The sequence below is a fragment of the Triturus cristatus genome, chromosome 5_1 (genome assembly GCF_964204655.1).
Source record: "Triturus cristatus chromosome 5_1, aTriCri1.1, whole genome shotgun sequence".
Taxonomy (NCBI): Eukaryota; Metazoa; Chordata; class Amphibia; order Caudata; family Salamandridae; genus Triturus; species Triturus cristatus.
Window position 1 is genome coordinate 363188097 of NC_140587.1, and position 23975 is coordinate 363212071.

At 43.1% G+C, this 23975-nt stretch overlaps 1 protein-coding gene across 2 annotated transcripts in view; it reads right to left on the reverse strand.

Annotated features, from left to right (window-relative positions):
• Positions 1 to 23975, reverse strand: part of LOC146830894 (fibrocystin-L-like) — a 1907335-nt gene that overhangs the window by 22479 nt on the left and 1860881 nt on the right. For both annotated transcript variants that reach the window (XM_085605084.1, XM_085605082.1), the window contains exon 79: positions 12867 to 13401. In XM_085605084.1, coding sequence (XP_085461210.1) covers positions 12869 to 13401 — 533 coding nt within the window. In that variant the 3' untranslated portion in view covers positions 12867 to 12868. The remainder of the gene's footprint in view (positions 1 to 12866; positions 13402 to 23975) is intronic.

Here is a 23975-nt window from a genome sequence, read left to right on the forward strand (position 1 = left end):
GCCATGGAGGTCAGGCAGGATGGGCACTAGAAGCAAGACACAACATGAAGAGCAACAGTGAGACTGTGATGGCATACACACAGACCATGGAGTGAAGGTGGGAGGGCGTCAGGGGCAGCTAATGGACCACACAGGGAAGGTGGGAGGGGCCATGGTAGCACAGAAGACCATGCATGGCAAGTGGGAGGGTTAGTGGCAGCACAATGGCTATGATGGGCAAGAAGGAGGGTGCAGGGGCATGCACAAAGGACGATGGAGGATAGAAGGGAGGGTCAGGACCTGTGCACAGACAAGAAAGTTCAGGGGAAGGGGCCTCACAACAGACCGCACGGGGCAGGCAAGAGGAGCAGTTGCAGCACAACAGACCAGGGAGGGCAGAAGGGTGTGGCAGTACAATGGACCATGTAGGACAGAAGGAAGAGGATAGGGGCATGGCATGTGGACAGGCAGGGTGGGGGTGGCAGGGACAGGTTACAGTCATCTGACAATGCTAGGCAGGTGGGAGGGGAGTGGCAGCTCAACAGAACACTCAGAGTAGATAGGAGTGGCAGGTCCATGGAACATGGTGGGCAAAAAGGATGGAGAAGGGGCATGCACAAAGACATCGGAGGGCAGGGGGAACGAGAATAGGGGCAGCAAGCTAAGCACAGAGTTTAAGCAGGAGGTCAATGATGGGGCATAGAATTGGGCAATGGAGGGCAGGAGGAGTGGACTGGTACATCATACTAAATTGAGGGCAGTGGCAGCACATCAGACCATGCATGGCAGGAGGGAGGAGGCTAGTCCATGGATTCACACAATAGAGGATAGGGAGGAGGGGGATGGGGAAGCAAGCTAACTGTTCAGAGAAGGCGGGTATTAGGAACTTTATTGTTTTTAAAACGTGTGTCTGTGCGAACTACTTAAAATATGAACAAGTATGCAGCATAATCTCACTTTTATTCGGGAAGAAGAGGACGTTTGTGACTGTGACTCCGGGCTCACTTGGCAGAAACACCCCCTGACCTTCCACCCCCTATCGCAAAATGTAATGCCCGTGAAAAGGGTAGGTGAACACAGTGTTATATAGAACATAGTCCTGAGAGCACGATTGAAAATGAAAACTAGATATAGTGTATGGTATAAACTATGCACCAAAAAGTGTGATATAAGATGACCTGGGCGTAAAATATAATATGCAATACATTGTGCGCAATGACAGATTCATTGGAGAGCGCGAGATAGCACAGGCACTAGCGCGTGCTATGCGATATGCGCCTTGGAGTGTAATATGCACAGGGCAGTGTTGTGTAACCTAACTAGTCTCTAAAGTTGTAATATAAAATATGTGCTGGGGAGTGTAACGTTGCATATGCACTGTGACAAAGATATGGATCCCAGATTGTAATATGTATGGCATAGCACTGTGCGTTATAACATAGGCATCGAGGAAGGCACGTTAGATGGGGCAATATAACCCGTGCGAAGACAAGTGTGGCATGACATATTCACGGGGTGGTGTTACAGTGCACATGGGCTAGAGAGTGTCATAGCATATGCACTAGCTGATGGAATACAACACAGAGGTGTGTGGCACTCGGCAGGCAATGGTGGGTGTAACACAGCATTGGGCTCTGCCAGGAGCGCGCTGTGACTCTCAAGTGATGTTCGTCCCCTTTCCAGAGAGTAAAATAAAAAGTATTACACATCCGGCAGTGGATGTGTGTTTTATTAACCGTGAGGGGGGTTTCTTGCATAGTTTTGGTCGAATTTTTGTCGAATCCCCTTTGAATGGCTTGGTGTGCATGTGTATTAAATGTGCCCATCAATAGCTACCCATGTTTGTATAAAGAAACCACAAGGGTGTCTATCGGGATTAGGCACGGTAGGGCATCAGACATGTCAGAGCTTCACTAGTGGTGTAAATACATTCCACGTGGATTCATTGTATGCATAGTCGCCTTTTAATTATTATCACGCAAATCGTCATGGTGATAGGTACGTACGGTTTGTCCAGCATGTCCTAGGTGTGTCTATAAATATATATTTTTTAAAAATAATAAAAAACAGTGGCCGGCCCTGGGGATTGGGGTCAAAAATATAATTAGGACACAGGCCCTGGGGGATGGGGTCATCAGGGCCAATAAATTAGAATAAGAAGGGGAACCACACAGCCCCCCTTCTTAAAAAATTAAAATAACTAAAAGACTGGCATTGTGCCGGAGGCCACGCCCCCTCCTTGCAGCACTCTGCAAACGCGCCCCCTGGCGAGTTGTAAGTTGGGGAATTAATTCCTCTTAAATACTGAGGGTCCCTGAGGGCCAACTAGCCCAACAGGCATCTCCAGTATGCGCCAGGGAGCTGCGCTGCAGACAGGTGTTCTGAGGCCAAGCCCCTTTTTACACCTCTCTGAAACGCAGCTCTGTGGTGCTTATTGGAGGTACCTGGTGGTCTAGTTTGACCCTAGGGACCCTTAGGATTCAAGGGGACTTAATCTCTCAACTTAGAACAGCCACAGGGCGCGTTTACACAGTGGTGAAGGGAGGGGACGGGCCTGAGGTGACGTGTGCAAACACGCACTATGGCACGTTTTAAATTGGGGATATAATTTCCCTTCAATACTGAGGGCCCCTGGGGGCTAACTAGCCCATCAAGTGCTTCCAGTAAGCGCCACTGAGCTGCATTGCAGAGAGGTGGTCCAGGCCGTGCCACTTTTTACACCTCTCTGCAACGCAGCTCTGTGGCACTTACTGGAGGTACCTAGTGGGCTAGTTGGACCCTAGGGACCCTCAGGATTCAAATGAACTTAATCTCCCAACTAAAAACGGACACAGGGCGTGTTTACACAGTGGTGAAGGGAGGGGACGGGGCCGGAGTTAACATGTGCAAAAACGCCCTGTGGCCTGTTTTAAGAGGTAGTTTTAACCCCCCTGCCCTATTATATACTAGGGGCTTACAGAGGAGGTCATGCTAATCACAGGGAGACCCCAACGCATAATGTTCCCTAGTGTATGTAGGTGTTTTCACTGTATTCTAAGTGTCTTTTAACATAGCACTGGCTCTAGGACTGGTTAGTCAGACTCAGTTACCACCAGTATCCGTCTGAAAAAGTTGAGGGTAGAGGATGATTTTGCAACAAGGATTCTTTCTGCTCTTCTTTTTGTTCTTTCTGCACGTTATCCTTCTTCCTGCACTTCTCTTCGTCTTTGAGGACTTCTGTTGCTTCTTCCTGCACTTCTTTTTTTTCTTTCTGTGCATTTTTCTTCTTTCTTCACATGTCCTATCTCTGTAGGCATAGTAAAACCTTTGAAATTCACAGAAAAAACCATAGGTTTCAGGCACGTTATAGTTAGGAATTAGCATTTAAAAAACCTCAGAAATTCACTGAAAAAACCATAGGTTTCAGGGGTGTTATAGTTAGCTGGACTTTTCACTTGTACAAAACCATTGAAATTCCCCTGTTATAGTTAGTTCAGCTAACTATAACTCGCGCGCCCGCAATGCACTGCCGATGACCTCACATATTACATCACTCATGACATGGTCAGTGACATCACTCATGACATCACTGATGACATCATCCTTGTGATAGAGTGGCAGACCTCCTCTCACCCTAATATAACCTTTGATACACACATTCAAAAATAGAGACTAAAATTTTCAAAACAATGGACATACCAATACCAGTTACAACAACCTCTTCAGTAATTCTAAGATCCACATACACATCCACTCATTCACCAACAGTCCTATACAGTCACTCATACATGTACTCACTCATCATATGTACTCATACACCTATACATCCTGTTACACTATGCCACTCATCCACAGAGTTACTCACACACATAGTCACTCATGCTAATAAAGAATCAAACATACATTTACTTGCATATACAGTTATACACACACCACCACACTTACTTCTACGGAAACTTACACATACTTAGTCTTTTAAACAATCACTTATAGAAACACATACTTATTCATACAGGAACTCTTTCAATCTCTCACTCTCACATATACTCACTTATATACACCAAAAGTCACATATACTAGTTTAAAACATATGAAGTTACTCATAAAGACACTATTGAGACAGTCATTCACTCACTAACACACCCATACACACACTCATCCACCCATACAGTCCTGCACACATGCTGTCTTCAACACATACAAACAGTGAGTCACTCATTCATGCACCTATGCACTACGTAATACCCCCCACCGAACCATGCAGACACTCAGACTGATACTCAAAAAACCAACTAATAACCTATATAGACACCCATGTAGCTACTCACCAACCCATGCAGCCACTTATACACAAAGTGAGAGACTGATACAGATATTTACATATTTAAACATTACTCACTAAGCCATGTATTCACTATGATACACTTAATCAGTCAGTTACACAATCAATTTTTCAAAAACAAATCATCCATTTAGACACTTATATACCCATTTATTCTTCCATCATTGTTTAGATATACATATATAAAACATATTTAATTTTCAGAAAAACAGACATTCACTGGATGATGTCATCAGTGATGTCATCAGTGATGTCATTTGAGATGTCATCAGTGATGTCATGAGTGATGTCACTGACCATGTCATGAGTGATGTAATATGTGACGTCATCAGCAGTGCATTGCGGGCGCGCGAGTTATAGTTAGCTGAACTAACTATAACAGGGGAATTTCAATGGTTTTGTACAAGTGAAAAGTCCAGCTAACTATAACACCCCTGAAACCTATGGTTTTTTCAGTGAATCTATATATACATAGATATATATACACATGCACATACACTTCACGATTGCCCTTTGCAGGAAGCCCCACCTGGTTTTATCTGTTGCCCATTGTGCGCCCCTGCCCCCCCAAAAAAGAAGAAAACAATCCTAGAGATGTTGTAGTGAAGACAGGGTTCTGCCTGCGCACATTGCTATGTTAGCATAAGCGTTTTAGACGTTAAACGCCATCTTGCCACTTTGTCGCTTTTGCACACAACACTACATGTAACTGTTATTATAAGTAAAACTGCTTACTTGCTTTTTCTTCACATGAGAACGGTCTGTTTTTCACACCCCTAGACTTACACCACGACCTTAGTCTGAACACTGTGTGCAGAAGCCTTCAAGGTCAAATAACAATGTATGCTGTTGAATTCAGGTTGATCGGCCCACGCTCTAGACACAACAAGCACACAGCTGCGAATATCTGGCACTTGGAGAGAACCTTTCCAGACACAGAGAGCGTTGCTGATCCTGTGATGTGATTCACTTAAGCTGATCTTGGAGGTATGGGGTCCCCATTCAAGCCTAGAGACCTTCTATTATTATAAAACTAGCTTCTAGCCAGGGTAGGGTGGTATACAAGGCGCTATAGGACCTGTTTCCACTATCATTATAATATGATTTCTCCCTTTGTTTTTTATGGAATGGTAACAATGCTGATGGTTTTATTTCTAATCATTTGTCTGCTTATGTTAGCCAAAATACTGCATCTTAGAGCACGTAGTTAAAAATAAACATTTTAAACTTTTCCGTGTCTACGATTAGTCACGTTGTGAACTGATATGAGAATAAAAACGAAAGAGTGTTCTTGATTCCCACCATTCCTGAAAGTAACCTAAATCGCTTGTTCTGGGTTGTCTAATCATTGGTAGCTTCGCTGTAGTACGAAGAATGAATGAGACACTGATGCTAGTCGGATAGGGGCTCTGGGTACTGAGGTGAGTTTTTCGGTACACCACAATTCACTGAGGGCCTGGTTTCCTGCGCATAGTTCTGTGCATGAGCAGAATCCCTGCAACAATGTCACTAGTGCTGCTATGCAGCACATTTGAGAGCCACTCCAGTGTTTCTGTAATGCCTCAGAGGCATCATCTCTAGTAGAGACAATGCAAGTAGTCTATAATACTAAAGTATAGACGTAGCAGATGTTATTTGCCTATTACGTATGGAATGTTACACATGGGTCAGTCCTACAGAAATGTTAAAATTATACTTTTAATTTATTGTAGAGGCTGAGTGAAAATTAGGCTGCAGGCCCTTTGGGGACCTATATGCAGACATGACCATCACTTCAGTGGGGGACGCACATTAAGGGGATGGTTAATAAAGGCAACGAGTTTTGAATTTTCTTCTGCCCACATGCACAGGGGACATTTAATTTTGGACACGTATCTATGCCCCGATGTTACAACTGAATGCCCACTTGCTTCAGAAAACGTTCCCCTTTTCAAGTCCGACATTGTCAATAGTATGCCCCGTTATAATTGGGAATTAAACAGAAAAGCGGAAATGATACCCTATCTTCCTCAAAACCCAGGGAGGACAGCAGGTGGAATCTGCCATATCTTTCCCCCAGCACTGCCCTGGGTGTGTATCGGGAGCAGGGACAGCTGCTTCTGTGTTTAGACTCAATTTACAGCAGAAAAGAGGTACATGACAGGGTGTGCTCGGCTGCTGTCCCCCTTGGCAACCTCTACAAGCTTGAAGCAGTTCTCTTTACTTGGGGACAATGTCCCCACCCACCAAGTACACGTTTTTCATGGTATAGGCACCCAGACTATCCATGCCTGAAGTACACGTTTTCCCAAAGTCCCTTGCCCTAGGGACACGATGCCAGGTGTGCAGGGGGCAACGCTGTGGTTGAAGACAGCAATGGCTATTCAGCACCTTAAACACAAAATGGGAAACAAACATAAACGTAGAAACAAACTTTCTGCGAGACCCTAGCTGCACAAGGGCATTGCTCCCCAGACTATCTGTGTCTAAGCCAGAAAAAACAAACCAAAACCGCCTTTTCTGAATTCTTATTGGATTAATTCCTTAAAGCCACAAAACGCCTTTTGGCCATTCAGCTCCTGGAATGGCGCTATGCAGTCGGGCTGCAGTCTCCCAAAAGCCCCAGTGCAAAAACCCATAAACCTTACACCGTGTACAGCCTTCTCAGCCAGGTGGGCACCGCGGCCCCCTGGCACTGCCGGCCCTGCATGAAGAGGGCGCAGTTCGATGCACTTCACAGAAAGTGTTGGAAGCAGTTATCTCTCAGGCAGAACATCCCCCACAGCAGCGGAGCGCGATGAGGAGCCTGGGAGTGCTGGAGGGTTGGAGAACGCTGGAAAGGCTGCCCTGGCACCATGCTAGGCACAGCTGTTACCCCAGCACGGGGAGGGTGGCACCGGGCCAGCACTCTGTAGTAAGTGGCTAGACCATGCCTCACTCCAGCAGCGCTTTCACTGTTAGCCCTTCTCGCTGCTTCCCCTCCAGCCTGGCACCACGGGCTCTCCCTCCCCAAACTCTAAACAAAGCCTTGTGCCTCCTCGCAGCCCCAGCACATGCCGCCCCATTGTCTTCTCTGATGTGCCAGCAGTTTTCCGCAGCTCTAGATGTGGCTCAAAGGTATCAAGCGTCCAGACAGAAAAATATTTGGAATGAAATAGGTCTTGCATTTAAATGGGAAGACCTATGGCATTGGATTCCAAGTGGCCGCCATTGTCCCGGCTGCTTTCAAAGTGTAAGTGGCTCTTCCAGGGTAATAAACATTGTGGCCGAGGTGGTTTTTCTACCCACCTAAAATAGCTGATTGGCCAATTAACCCAACCCCCCTTTAAACCAGCAATTGGGAGTACTTAGGAACAAGCCGGGTATCAGCTCCAAGCCCAGTGGTGATTATCTCCCTCAGACGCGGAAGGGTGGGCATTCTGCTGCTCCATTAACACTGGGTTATGACGCAAGAGAAAGTGCAGATAACAGCAGGTTAATATTAGCAAAAAGATTTTCTCCATTGAGTCAGTTGGATGGTAATGACTGACAGAGGCAGGACGCTGATGTACAGAGGGTTCCTCTAAATATTCTGACCCATAAAGATGAGATAAGTGGGGTAGGATTAGTTAAAATACTTAGTTGTAATATATCAGGACTAAGAAATAAAATGGACGACCCCATATGGAATTACCTATTACGGGAGTATGATGTTATTGGGATCCAAGAATCGTGAGAAATTGATAATATCTTCTGACTGGATGGTTATGCTACTTATGCAGAACCAGCAAGGCCATCTATAGCGGGAAGATCAAAAGGTGGGTTAATAACACTAGTCTCCTTGAAGGTCGCAGGAAACCATTGTAAATTGGATTCCAGGCCAGCAAACTGTTTAGCATTGAAATTGTGCCTACTAAATCAACCAAGGTATTAATCATGAATTTTTACAACTCATTTGATAGAACCTCTGTTATTGAGCATCTATCTAGTTTTAAATCTTTTTTGGAATCCTATATGGAGAAACAAGTCACACCTTATTCGGTTATTATTTCAGGTGATTTTAATATACATTTATACTTAAAGAACTGCCATGCTGCCGATAGTCTAGATCCTGGCAAGCATATGGAAACACATTTTGAACACACATAACAAGGGGCATTTTTAGAGGACACCCTAGCGGAGTTTGGTCTTTTATATCCAAGTGATCTGGTTGGGAAGGTCGCCATACCATCTTTTATTGGAAGGGGAATGCACACAACCATTGATTACATTTTCATTAATCCTGCCTTGGCAGCCTATGTCAAAGATTATACGGCTAGGTGGTCACAGTTTAGTGATCCCAATCCTATACATTTGATCATGGCAGGGGGAATGGGGCCCAATTCTGAGACTAATAGATGTGTCCCTAATTTAACCATTCAATTAAAAGATCAGGGTCGTAGACTCAAATGGTGTAAGGTCATTCTGGAGGAGTTCTGTAATGAGCTAGTCGCTAAAGTGGGCTTCGAGATAGAGCTCTGTCTTGACATCAGGTTAAGGGACAACAAGACTCTCACGGCCTATACTGAAATATGTAACCAGGTGGCTAGAGTCCTAACATTTACATGCAAGGAATTCCCAAGTAGAGGTGAGAGATGGTTCGACCATAAGTGTACTGACGCTCACCAGAAGTTGATGGTTGCCCTAAAAAATAAACCACAAGAAAAGCCTCTTATAGCCATCCTCAGGAAAAATTACAAATTAGTGGTAAATAGCCGTAAGTCAGAAATTAAAAAGGAGGCTTGGAATGAGTTACTTTCCATTGATGTAATTAGGAATAGCGCCAAATTCTGGAGCGTTGTTAATAAACCATTTTTATATGTAATATTCCAGAAGAGGAGTGGCTTAACCATTTTAAACAAATACATGGGGATCAGGGGGATCATGGATCCCCAAGTACACCATATGTAGTTGAGAACTACACGTTAGTGTTCACTGATAAGGAAGTAGCGGTGGCCATAGACCAGATGTCAAGCAATAAAGCACCTGGACCGGATGGTGCCCCGGTGGATCTTTTCAAAACAAATGTATTATTATGGTCTAATTTATTAGCAAATGGTTTTACCACGGCCTGTAAATTTGGCCTGCCAAAATCTTGGTCCCAGTCAGTTATGGTCCTGGTCTTCAAAAAGGGAAATAGAGGAGACCCTTTATGTTATAGCCCAATTTCACTGATAGATTCTGCAGTGAAGGTTTTAGGAAAAGATGTCCTTGGCAAACTCACTGACTGGTTAAACGACACCAATATCCTCTCAAATCTACAGTATGGGTTCAGAAAAGGGAGAGGAACCATGGATCAGTTTCTAAATTTATTTTTACTGGCCGGGAAGTACACGATTGCGAAGAAAGGTTCACTTTATTTGGCCTTCATGGACCTTTCTTCGGCCTTTGACCGAGTAAATAGATCCAAACTATGGCACTTGTTATTAAAATTAGGTTTGGACAAGAATACCATAAACCTTCTGGCCAACTTGCATAAGGACCTTACAGCCACAGTGAGATATGACCAAAAAGGCAACCTTACACAAGGCATCCGTATCATTAAAGTTGTAAGACAGGGTTGTATTCTAGCCCCACTTTTATTCACTTTATATATTAACAACCATGATTCAGTTTTAATGGGGGCAAGTAGGGCAATCCCACATGTGGGGGAGCGGTTAATTCTGCCTCTTCTATATGCGGATGATGCCACCTTGATAGCTCGAACAGCAATTGGCCTACAGCATCTTTTAACTACCTTTGCCGATTTTATGAAGTCACTGACCCTTGATGTTAATTTTTCGAAATCCCACACAATGATTTTGGGTCTTAAGCCCAGGAAACCCAAGACTGTTTTTTGTAAGGCAACGTAATATCACGGGTGACCTCGTTTACATATTTAGGGGTTTTATCTGATGAAAGGGGTACGTGGATACCACAAATGGAAGCAAAAAGAAATGTAATCGTTAGATCCACCCTGGCAGTCCTTCACTTTGCTTGCAGATTAGGGGCAAAGCCAATGCAAGCAAAGTTAAATATATACAGGGCCAAATCTATCACCATAGCAAGCTATGGCTCTGACCTTTGGGGATACAGAGAAGTTAGGGATATCCAAATAGTTGAAAATAAATTCCTAAGAAACTTGTTAGCTGTTCCACAGTCAACATCTTCCTATATAATCCACCAAGAAACGGGGTTAAGTTTTATATCAGACCTGATCGGCATGGCACCTTTATTAAAGTGGATAGGTATTTGGATAAACCTGGATCTAGGGATGAATCGTGAAATTATTCGGGATTGCCTTGCACTTGATCATGCAAGCAGTATCCCCTGGCTGAGTTATGTGAAAAGGCTTGCCACTTATTTAGGAAGGCCAGAGCTGTTTAACTTTCCAGAGAAGCTGGTATAGGCGGATTTGATTTGGGCTAAAAACATGTATCTGTAGGTATTGCTTACTGATAGAGAGGCCAGGGAATTGAAAAAGCCTTTAGTGCAGACTAAGCAATTGTTATCCACTTCATGTACTATGGAACCCTATCTTAATGTAATAATTAATCAACACCATTGTTTCCTTCTGGTGAGGTTTAGATTTAATCAATTACATTTACTTCTTGCAGAACCAAAGGGATGGAAAAGATTGAGGACCTGGGTGTTTGTACGTGTGATAATTTTTCAACTCAGGAATCATTGCACTTTGTTTTATTCTGTGAGCACTTAATGCATATCCGGAAACGGTTAATTTTACCCATTTTAAGGGGCAAAGGAGAGACCTGCTTTTATATATTTACAGATGCTGACTAAAGTTTGGGAAATTTTTAATAGAGCTAGTTTTCCGACAGCAGCGGTCAGAATAAAGAAAAAGAGAGGGATCGCTATGAATTACATCATTTAAAAAAATGTAATTTTTAAGTATTATAACATGAATTGCTTTTTTGTAGATGATCTAGATATATTTTTTGTACCCTATTGGTGTTTGTGTATTTATAGTATTTAATGTGTCTTATGTAGTATGCTTTTCTGGTTTTAATTAACTGAATAAAGTGAATTTGACTGACTGACTGAAAGCGAGCACGGCGTGCTGACTGTAAGCAAAGCACATGCCTGCAGTAGGAGAAACTCATAGAAAATAGTGCACTACCGTGTAACAACCAAGTAAAGGTGCCAGTAGCCATTGGAGGTTACAAATGACAACACAGCTGTACTAAGGAGGGACTAACAAGCCTAATTACAAAATCAGAAGCCAGCATTTTCAAAGGACAAAGACACAAGTCAATGAAAAACATGGGTGCGGAGTTGGCGGGGCTTCTCTCCCGTACTGAACTACAACAGATCATCGCAAGAGCACCAATTGTACACTGGCTCGACCTAAATAATAAATAAAAAAATAAATCTGTATTTATAAAGCGTAACCCACTCACCCTTACGGGTCTCAAGGCGCTGGGGGCCGTTGTGGAAGTGAGCTATTGCTTAGAGTCACATGGTGCTGAGCTGAGCTGCCGCCGGGGATCGAACTGTGAACCCTGTGCTACGAAGTCAGCTACCCTGGCTGCTGCACCACACCTCTCCATCGCAAGCGACCTAAAAAGGGACATGTTACATATCCCTGCACTACGTGGCAGGCACTATGCGGTACCTGCCATATGGTGCAGTGATATGTAGGGGGGCAACATAGGTGCCCCCCAGTTCTCACTTCTGGGGGCCAGGGAGGTAAGGGGGGCCCCAGTGTCCCTTTTTTGTCAGCTTTTTCATGGCAGGTCAACCGTCATGGAGAGGTTGGCAGGGAAAGGACATCGTAACCCCCACTGTGGTGCCTGGTAGGCACCGCCTGCATTGTAGAGACTACGAGCCCCTCCACCGCACCAGGGGCTCAAGGAGCCCGTTGGATGCCTTGGCAGTCGGTCTTTCCGACTGCCAGGGAACCGCCCGCCATTGTAATATGGCGGGCAGTGAACCAGTCACCGATGGCGGTGGGGCCTCCACCGACAGGGTGACTATGGGGGTCCCACTGCCATCATAATCACCCCCTTAATTCTTCTCAATAAGTCTCAGCTACAATTCTATCCCATTCCATGTTTGTTCTTTCAATTTACTTGATCCACATAATTTAGCAAATAGAGCAACCAGGTTTCGCAGAATTTTTCTTAGTCCTGCAATAAAAAATGCACTAATTGGTTTTGTCTCAAAGTCCAATCTGAAAAGCGGAAAAGTTTAACCTTAGTTTCTTATCATATAAACAGAACAAAACTCATGTGACTCTAGTTACTTTCATGCTGTGAACTGATACAAAATCTTAGCAGGGAACAAATAGAGTTTGCGCTAATTATTCTTGTAAGCCATTGCTTACATAAGCAAAACAGCAGAATGATAAAATAATTGTCATTTGGAACACATAAAAAAAAATGAAGGAGCTTATTTACAAGCCCCTTGCACCACAGATGCGCACCGGCAGCACAAGGGCCTTGTAAATAAGCCCCTAAAAATCCAACAGCAAGATGTATTTTAGAGTCGTGAATCATCTGTTCATCCACTGCAGACAAATTTTCAATTTTACAGTTCTCACGCAACATACTTAAAAAGAAATGTCACACACCTTCAGAGCATTCCTAGCCACAATCCATAGAAGATGACCAACACCTGGAAGGCAAGACCACTTCTCACTCCTTGGGCAGAACTGAATGAGAATATGAAATTTATTGCTATGGTTTTCTTTGTTATAGTTGATGTTGTTGTCATTGATGTCGTTGTCATTGATGTTGTTGTCGTTGATTTTGTTGTCAATGTTGTTGTTGATGTAGTTGTTGGTGTTGTTGGTGGTGTTGTTGTCGATGTTGTTGTCATTGATGTTGTTGTTCTCGTTGATGTTACTGTCGATGTTGTTGTCGATGTTGTCGATGTTGTTGGTGTTGTTGGTGTTGTTGTTGTCGTTGTTGGTGTTGTTGGTGTTGTTGTTGATGATGTTGCTGTCGTTGATGTTGTTGTCAATATTGTTGTCGATGTTGGTGGTGCTGTTGTTGTTGTTGTTGTTGATGTTGTTGTCATCGTTGGTAATGCTGAGTCTTTCGAATTAAAGTTTTTAGTTTGTGCTAACAGATTATTCAACGAAAATTCGATTTTATAATCGGTTCCTGAAAAATAATGCAGACATTACATTAGAAGTCAAACAGATTAGACTGCAGTGACCATTTTAAAAGTGACCAGGATCATAAGCATAAGGACATAAGTGTCCTAATTGTTGTCTACTCCAGCATAAAGATTGTTACAGTGTTTAAACTGTTTAGAAATACCTGTGGTACATAGTTATCAGTTTTAGAAAGGGAATGCTTGGCATTTAGAGCAGTTAGAGCAGTGCAGGATAACTAACCCGCATACATAGTTTAAGAGATTACACAGACCTTTAGAGGACTGGGGCTATTCATGTAAAGACATCACATCTCCATAAAATTAAGCCAAACTCAAAGCTAGTGTGCATACTTTATTTCATTGCAACTTCCTCTATAGTTCAGGGTACAGACCGGATTTGTTTACCATGTTTGATGTGGGACTGCACTCCCCATTAATCCTTTCACAATGATGGGGTTAAATTCCTGGAATTTAATCCCAGATATGCTTTTATAGTCGTTAGTTGTGTACTGAGTGGGTAAAAGACAAGCCTGCGCATTTGAGTTATCTTGGGACTTTTAACCGGGAAACATACATTTTAGCTTATACATCAAATATGTACATGTAACTTAACACCGGCTACAAATATACAAGGGTAAATGTATGATATTCAAAATTAAAGCTGACTTAACCCTTATTCTCTTACCATATTCATGTGTTTTGTCCACATTTTGTAACACAGACCTGCATAAGCATAGACAATTATAAAATGTTCATTTTATTTTTGATATATTTTTACTCCTCACTAGACCCCTTTTCCACTATGCTTTATGTTATATCCTGCTTATGCTGATGCAATGCCAATCTACCACCAGTGGAATGTTCATGTGATTATGCTGTCAGAATGTTGGGAATCTGCAGTGAGTTATGACAGTTGACTGGGCTGAGCTGCCTGCTGGCTGCTCCTGGTGGGGTCTTACTCTGGTCTTATCTTGTTCCTTATCTGGCCTACTTATGGTCTCCCTGTGATCTTGTACCATCTCCAATAAACCTACCTAAATCATCACAACTGAGTGGACTTGATCACTACAATATTTTGGCGACGATTTCAAACTTAAAGAACCTACTTCTGTCACCTCAAGATCTGCAAGCAACTTCAAAAATACATCAACCTCCAGCAACTCAACTCAAGTTATCTCAACTGGCATCCTGACCCCACCAGTGACCTCCCATCGGTCGCCCACTACCAGTCTGCCAGTTGTTCCTGTGAGGAAAAGCGTCTGGGAAGTCTACATTCAGTCTTGGGCAGATTTCTTAAAGAACCTGCAACTTCAACTTTCAATCAATCAACTACTTCAACAACGGAACGCAATAGTGCCAGTTCCAATCTCTATGCAACATCTCATGTCTCTGCCTGCTGTTCCTACAGCGTGTGAAAAGGTCTGTCCTTCCAACGCATGCAGCACCTCAAAAAGCTAGTCTGTTTCAACTGTAGCCCAAGCATGTTCCTGTTTTGTCTGCAACGTCTCTACAAGCAAGAGCCTCAGCAAACAAGGTAATTTGTGTGCCTTTTGAGGAGTGAGCTGTCTGTACATAGAAAGCGTGTAACGTCTACGCATGCTTAAAACTCTCCCTACTGCGTTTCACCTTCATTCATGCTGTCAACCAAGGATTTTTAAACGTGCATCCAAATACAGTTCTACACTCTCTGCAAGCCTCGTCAGTTTCATCTCCGATCAAGACGTAGTCGGCCTGATCACCCGGCTATTTGTCTCGGTGTCGTTTGGTCTTCAATGGTTCAATTTGCACTTCATTTATCGATAGCGCTTGTCGAAGGGCAGTCCATTTGACACTGTGAAGACCTGGCTGTGTATTGTTTTATGTGAGTACCAGTGCTTTGGTGAGCATATGCACATATGTCTGTGAGCAAGGACTGTGTTCTTTTTGCAAATCTCCATGTTTTTAATATTTATTTAAAACCCTGAGGTGGATCTTCACTACAGTCTAACGGCAGCGCATCCTTCAATTTCAAAATGCAAGCGCGCTCTCACCTTCTACTGTCGCAAGCAGGCAGTGCATTCTCCGTTCTTCAGTTCTCTGTGACGCCCGACATTCGGTTTCCTGCTTTGTTTGTGAATTCACGCCTGCATGCTTCAGCATGCCCTGAGCCACCCGGGATAGTGTACAAAAAAACGTGCCGCCATCTTTGAATTGGCGTGGACATTAAAGCTGCTGTAATACACCATTGTCTTCATTCCTTTCCGGTATTTTGCCAACCACGTTGTGCGTCCAGGATTACTCAATGGTGACACTGTTTTTTTTCCTCACATCTACTGAATCCAAGTCTAGCGTTAGTAGTGATGTTTCATTCACGCTTGCTAGATTAAAATTTCATGTGTTCTTGATGGAGTCCAGGGATCACGGACATTGAGACATTCTTTTCATCAGTCTCTGTTGAGGTAAAGGTGCCTTATGTCTTTCTTGGTGCCTTCATCAGTGTCTATTACTTTTTATTTTACTCATGGTGCTGTTTGATGATTTAATTGTTTTGGCTTGTGCATGTTCATAGATACTTTCCCTCACATAGTCACATGTGATTTGACTACAAAGTTTTCTCCAATTAGTGGCTATTTTCAACGTTTGTGTTATCTTTGCAAAGTTTATTGTTTTTATCTCCTTACCTAGGGACTGCAATGGGTTTTAGTCCCATTTGCTAGCAATGGGTTTAAGTCCCATTTGCTCACTGTTCTCTTGCACACAGTTTTATTTCAATTATAGGTTTGTCATGTGTTCCTACTCATGTATTTGGGTTCTTACCCGTAAAGCTAACAGTTATGTTACTTTGGTGCACTGTGTGGTAGCTCCACACTTGTTGTCCGTTCAAGGATAACTCTTGTTTTTTTTCTGTTTACTCTACATAAATTGTGTTTCTCGTTTGTGCACCACTCTATCAAACCTCCCTATGGAGTTATGCAAGGGGGTAGCCCTCTTTGCATTAAGTATATGGGTTCCTACCTATACACTGTCAATTCTCATGCAAAGGTTTCAGTCCTATTGCATAAGTGTGGGTTCCGACCCAAACACTGTCTGTTCGACCCTTTTACAGGGATTTCATGCAAAGGTTTCAGTCCTTTTGCATTACCAGGGGTTCTTACCCAAATATTCCTTTCATTGGTTGGAATATGTAATGAGTACCTACTCATATGTGCTGTTTTAACACAGTTACATCACTATAGTGCACGGTGTGGCTTTTCCACACAAAGTTTGTTCTTACACTTATATGTGTATGGGGAGCATTCCCAGTTTGGTGCACAAGTCATCTCTTTCCCAAGAGATCAGTCGTGGGTTCTCACCCATGCAGTTTAGTTCACATACTTAGTTTAGGTTTTTACCTTATTTCAATGCTTTTCATATTTTCATTGCTAAGTATGTTCTGTTGATATTATATTTTATTGCTGTTTTATCTTTGCATTACAATTTTGTCATTGCTTTAAGATAGTGGTGTTTAGATGCGGAATTACCTTATATATTTTTTTTTTCCTCATTTTTCTTGTTTCTTTCTTCTTGTCTGTTTCCTTCTGAGGTCTTCTTCTCATGTCTCTTGTGGATTCTGGACTTTCTTTTGTTTTTCTGTCGTTTTATCTTCCTCTGCGTTTGTCGCTATCTGTTGCCCTGTGTTCTTTTCGTTTTCCATTTTCAGCCTCCATTTCATTCCTGTTCTGGCCAGTGGGTATGTTTTGGGGCATTCTTTTGCGTTTTTTTTTTATCCTTTTCTCTTACGTTGTTGTTTTTTTTTTTTCTTCTTCGCTGTTGTGTAAGAAGGGAGGATGGTTTCTATGTTTGATTCTTCTCTGTTTGATTCTTCTCTGTTTCTTAATTTGATTCTTCTCTGTTTCTTATTTTCTCTCTGGTTGTTTTTCTCTATGGTTGTTCTCACACTGCTTTTCTTATGATCGTTGTTCTCCTTGTTTTTGTATAATCACTTTGCTTTCACTTTCTCAGGTTTTTCTCTTATGTTTCTAGCTTTATGTTTTCCCGTATAAGAAAGGGGGATATGTTATATCCTGCTTATGCTGATGCAATGCCAATCTACCACCAGTGGAATGTTCATGTGATTATGCTGTCAGAATGTTGGGAATCTGCAGTGAGTTATGACAGTTGACTGGGCTGAGCTGCCTGCTGGCTGCTCCTGGTGGGGTCTTACTCTGGTCTTATCTTGTTCCTTATCTGGCCTACTTATGGTCTCCCTGTGATCTTGTACCATCTCCAATAAACCTACCTAAATCATCACAACTGAGTGGACTTGATCACTACACTTTACTTCATCAATTCTGTGATTTTTGCATTGATTGGTGGACGTCACATCACATTTCATCTTACTTATGCCAAGTATATCTTGGTGTAACTTAGGTGTTCTCTATATATAGCACAAACATTGAAAAACTTACCTACAAAGTTTACCTAAAAAAGTTTACTTCTTTGAGTTTTTGAGCTATTTTGAGTCCCTTAGACCCCCCACGTTCTTCACATGTATTGGCATTTTATTAATATGTAAGGTACACAAAATGTAAAACATCTGATTAGAGAAAGCATCCATATTGAACACCATATGCTATATTGTTAAGTAAAAGACAACGTACAGACGTCTAATACTCAAATTACAGTCTTTTACTGGTAGAATGTGTGAGAAAACCCATGGTTTTTTCAGTGAATTTCAAAGGTTTTTTAAATGCAAATTACTAACTATAGCGTCCCTGGAAAATATGTTTTTTCAGTCTATCTATCTATCTATCTATCTATCTATCTATCTATCTATCTATCTATCTATCTATCTATCTATCTATATAATATATATATATATATATATATATATATATATATATATATATATATATATATATATATATATATATATATATATATATATATATATATATATATATATATATATATATATATATATATTCAATGAAAAATACACAGGTTTCAGGGATGCCATAGTTAGAAATTAGCATTTAAAAAACCTTTGAAATCCACTGAAAAAACCCATTGGTTTCAGGGACGTTATAGTTAGAAATTAGCATTTAAAAAACCATAGAAATTCACTGAAAAAACCACAGGTTTCAAGGACGTTATAGTTAGTTGGACATTTCACTCATACAAAACCAGAGAAATTCGGCAGTTATACTTAGTTCAGCTAACTATAACTCGCGCCCCCACAACGCACTGCTGATGACTTCACATATTACATCACTCATGTAATGGTCAGTGACATCGCTGAAGACAGCAATGATGACATCTCAAATGACATCACTGATGACATCATCCAGTGACTGGTGTGTTTATAAAGTTTAAATATGTTTTATATATGTTTTATATATATGCCGAGGTGTATTGAAGAATCAGTGGGTGTATAAGTGTCTGGATGGAGGATTTAGTAGGTGCTTGACTGACTGTATAAGTGAGTGATTAAATGTGTCTTACTGAATGCATGGGTTAGTGACTGATACAGACATTCACACAATTTAGTTTGTCAGTTGGTGTGTAAGCAGTTGCATGGGTGAGTAGCTAAATGAGGGTCTATTTGGGTTATTGATTGGTTGTCTGAGTATCTGTATGGGTGCCTGAGTGTCTGTGTGGGTAGGTGGGAGCTGTGACTCTGTGCATAGATGTGTGAGTGGGTGATTCACTGGGTGCATGGGTTCAAGAATGTATCTGTGAAGGGCTGTATGGGTGGGTGACTGTGTGTATGGGTGTGTTGGTGAGTGAATGGATGCCCCAGTGGTACATGTGTGAGTAACTGCATATGTGAAAGGCAGTGTAAGTGAGTGTTGGAGAATATAAATGACTATATGTGAGAGTGAGTGATTGTGAGGGTGGCTGTATGGATGAGTGTGTGTTTGTATTAGTTATTGTATAAGAGTGTAAGTATATGTTTGAATAAGCGAGGTGGAGTGTGTATAACTGTATGGGTGGGTAAATGGGAGTGTGATTGATTCTTTGTATGAATGACTAGGTGTGTGAGTAACTCTTTGGATGAGTGGCGGCGTGTGAGTGTCTCTATAGATATGTGAGTGCATTTGATAGTGCGGTATTGATGGTTGACTACATGTAGTGACTTTATGGGTGAATGAGTGGATGTGTGTGTAGACCTAGGAATTAGTGAGTGGGTATGTACTAACTGGTATTGGTGCGTCTATGGTTTTGAAAATGGTAGTCTGTATTATAGAGTGGGTGTATCAAAGGTTATATTAGGGTATGAGGAGGTGCATCAGATTATCACATGGATGATGTCATCAGTGATGTCACTGACCATGTCATGAATGATGTAATATGTGACGTCTTCAGCAGTGCAATGCGGGGGTGCGAGTTATAGTTAACTGAACGAACTATAACGGCTGAATTTCTCAGATTTTGTCCGAGTGAAATGTCCAAATAGCTATAATGTCCCTGAAAACTGGGTTTTATTTCAGTAAATTTCTAAGGTTTTTTAAATGCTAATTTCTAACTATAACGTCCCTGAAACCTATGGTTTTTTCAGTGAATTTCAAAGGTTTTTTAACTGCTAATTTCTAATTATAACGTCCCTGAAACCTATGGTTTTTTCAGTGAATTTCAAAGATTTTTTAAATGCTAATTTCTTACTATGCCTAAAAAGGTAGGACATGTGCAGAAAGAGGAAGAAAGGCTTAAAAAGAAGCAAGAAAAATGCAGAAAGAGGCACCTGAAGTCCAGAAATACGAAGAAAGGTGCAGAATGAAACAAGAGATGTGCACAAAGAACCAACCGAGGAGCAGAAAGAGGCCTTGTTGCAAAGTCATCCTCTGCCCCCAACTTTTGGCTGACAGGTACTGGTGGTGACTGACTCTGACTAACCAGGCCTGGAGCCTGTGCTATGCTGAAAGACACTTAGAATACAGTGAAAACACCTACATACACTAGGGTACACTATGGGTTGGGGTATCCCTGTGAGTGGCATGACCTCCCCTGTATGGCCAGAGTACATAATAGGGCAGGGGGATTAAAACTACCTCTAACTAAGAGGTTCAGAAGGAGGCAAGAGAAGTGCAGAAAGAAGCAACACAGGTGCAGAAAGAGGCAAGAAAGGCGCAGAAAAAAGCAAGTGAAGTGCAGAAAGAGGCAATTGAGGTGCAGAAAGAAGCAAGAGCAGTGCAGAAAGAACCAACAGAGGTGTAAAAAGAGGCAAAAGGGGTGCAGAAAGGGGTAGGAGACGTGCACAGAGACAAGAGAGCTACCGAAAGAGGCAAGAGGGATGCAGAAAGAACAAAAAAAGTGCAGAAAGAGGCAAGAGAATTGCTGAAAGAAGCAACAGAGGTGTAGAAAGAAGCAATAGAAGTACAGTAAGAGGCAATTGAGGTGCAGAAAGAACCAAAAGCAGTGCAGAAAGAAGCAACAGAGGTGCAAAAAGAGGCAACAGACGTGCAGAAAGAGAGAAGAGAGGTGCAGAAAAAGGCAAGAAAAGTGCAGAAAGAGGAAAATGAGGTGCATAAAGAGACAACTGGGGTGCAGAAAGAAGCATCACAGGTGCACAAAGAAGCATGGAAAGTGCAGAATGAAGCAACAGGGGTGCAGACAAAGGCAACAGAAGTGTAGAAAGGAGCAAATGAGGTACAGAAAGAGCCAACAGAGGTGCAAAAAGAGGCACGAGAGGTACAGAAACAGGCAAGAAAAGTGCACAAAAAGGCAAGAGAATTGCTGAAAGAAGAAGCATAGGTGTAGAAAGAAGCATGGAAAGTGCAGAATGAAGCAATAGGGGTGCAGAAAAAGACAACAGAGGTGCAGAAAGAAGCAAATGAGGTGCATGAAGAGGCAACAGAGGTGCAGAAAGAGGGAAGAGAGGTGCAGAAAAAGGCTAGAAAAGTACAGAAAGAGGCAAAAGAGGTACATAAAGAAACAACAAGGGTGCAGAAAGAAGCAAGACAGGTGCAGAAAGAAGCATGGAAAGTGCATAATGGAGCAACAGGGGTGCAGAAAGAGGCTAGAGAAGTGTAGAAAGGAGCAAGTGAGGTGCAGAAAGAGCCAACAGAGGTGCCAAAAGAAGCAAGGGAGGTGCAGAAACAGGAAAGAGAAGTGCACAGAGGCAAGAGAATTGCTGAAAGAAGAAGCATAGGTGTAGAAAGAAGCAAGAAAAGTGCTGAAAGAGGCAAGTGAGATGCAAAAACAGGAAAGGTACAGAAAGAGGGACAACAAGTGCAGAAAGAGACAACAGGGGTGCAGAAAGAAGCAACAGACGTGCAGAAAGAGGGAAGAGAGGTGCAGAAAAAGGCAAGAAAAGTACAGAAAGAGGCAAAAGAGGTACATAAAGAGACAACAGGGGTGCAGAAAGAAGCATCCCCTAGTGCGTTGTAAGTTGGGAATTAATGCCCCTTGAACACTGAGGGTCCCTGGGGGCGAACTAGCCCACCAGGTACCTCCATAAAGCACCACACAGCTGGATTGCAGATGGGTGGTCCGAGGCCACGCTCCATTTTAACACCACGCTGCAAACGCGGCTTCAGGCTTGAGGCGACAAGCTTATGCCCAGGCAGCAGGTGATACCCCCTGTAGATCACCTTATCTGTTATGAGAATGGTCTTCCATACAGTGAGTCTCCGGTCCCTGCAACTGGGGCTCCCTGGGTGCTGGTGGTCCCCCATTGTTATCGGACCTTTCTCCTCAGGTTGGCTCATGGTATACCTCTGGCAGAACATCTGGGGCAGGACAAGACCTTTGCCAGGCTTGTCTACCACTTCTATTGGCCCTGAATGAAAACACCCTTAGATAAATTATGTAGGCCTTGTCCCACCTACCAGGCCAGCAGGAAAGCAGGGAAAAGGTTAAGGCTCACCTACATTCCGTGCCTGTTGTTTGCACTCCCTTTGAGAGGGTAGGCATTGACATTGTTGGTCCCTTGGACACCAAGTGAGCTTCAGGCAACAGGTTCATCCTGGTCTGAGAGGACCACGCCACACGGTACCCAGAGGCCATACCAATGAGGTTGGTGACTGCACCAGCGGTGGCTGGAGCCAAGATTGGATTTTTTACTTGTGTGAGGTTCCCCAAGGAAGTACTGTCTGACCGAAGCTCTAACTTCATGCCAGCTGACATGAAGTCCATGTGGGATGAGTGTGGGGTAACCTACATGTTTTCCACTCTCTATCACCCTAAAAAAACTGGATTGTTGAGAGATTCAACAAGACTCTCAAAGGCATGATTATTGGCCAGCTTGAACCCATGAGGCAGAAGTGGGCAGAAGTGGGATGTCCTCTTGCCAAGCTTGCTGTTTGCCTATAGTGAGGAGCTACAGAAGGGGATAGGGTTTAGCCCATTTGAGCTCCTCTTTGGACACCCTGTTAGGGGACCTCTCAGTTTGTGATAAAGGGATGAAACCTCCTCCGGATGTAGGCAGCTACATGCTGGAACTCTGTAACCAAATGCAGCACTTCTGGAAGGTTAAAAAATAATCTTGAGGCCATCAAGAAATGATGTAACTCTGTTACAACCAGAAGGCCAGTCTGTTGGAGTTTCAGCCTGGCCAGAGGGGTGGGCCATACAGCCTGTAGAGCCATGTGCTCTCCAGGATCGTTCAACAGCCCTATTTGAGGTGAAGGAGCAGAAGGGAGATGCCTCCTACCTGCTGGATCCCAAGACCCCTTTTGAGAGGTCCATGGTCACCATGCTCCTGGTGACAGATGATGGAGTGGAAGAGGAGAATGAATCTCTCCCTCACCTCCTGAGCACAATGGGTCAGTAGAGGGTGTTACCCTCTCCCCTACTCTGTCCTCCGACCAGCAGAATGACTATCGCCAGTTGCTGGGGCAGTTCTCTTCTCTGTTATCCCTCACCCCTGGGCTTACACATTGGTGTACCCATGACATCGATACTGGAGACAGTATACCTGTGAAGAACATAATTAACAAGGTGAGAGCTAGCATCAAGGAGGAGGTCTCCCAAATGCTTGAATTAGGGGTGATTGAGCCTTCCAGCAGTTTCTGGTCCAGCCCAGTGGTGCTGTTACCCAAGGCTGCCCCACCGGGCGTCACTCCAGAACATAGGCTCTGTGCTGACTACAGGGGACTCAATTAAGTCACCAAGAGTGACGTGCACTCATCCCCCAAGCTGATGAGCTCATACACATGCTAGGGGCTGCAAAATTATTCAGTTCCTTTGATCTCATATTAGGGTACTGACAGATTGCTCTAACTGAGTGGGCAAGAAAGAGGTCTGCATTCTCGACCCCAGAGGGTCAATTCCAGTTTAGTGTGATGCCCTTTGGCTTAAAGAATGCCCCAGCCATGTTTCAGAGGATGGGGAACAGGGTCCTGGCTAGGAAGGGGGCATTCTGTGCCACCTACCTAGATATCATAGCTGTCTTCAGCCCCAGCTGGGAAGAACACATGTATCACCTCCAGGAGGTGGTTCAGGCCATAGAGTAGGCAGACTTGGCTATCAAGGCCAGTAAGTGCCAGAAAGGGCAGGGTACTGTGGTGTTTTTGGGTCACATGATGAGCGGGGCCAGGAGTAGCACATCCAGGCAAAGAATTACACTATCCTGGCATAGCAACCTCCTACAAATTAGACTGAGGTGAGAGTCTTCCTG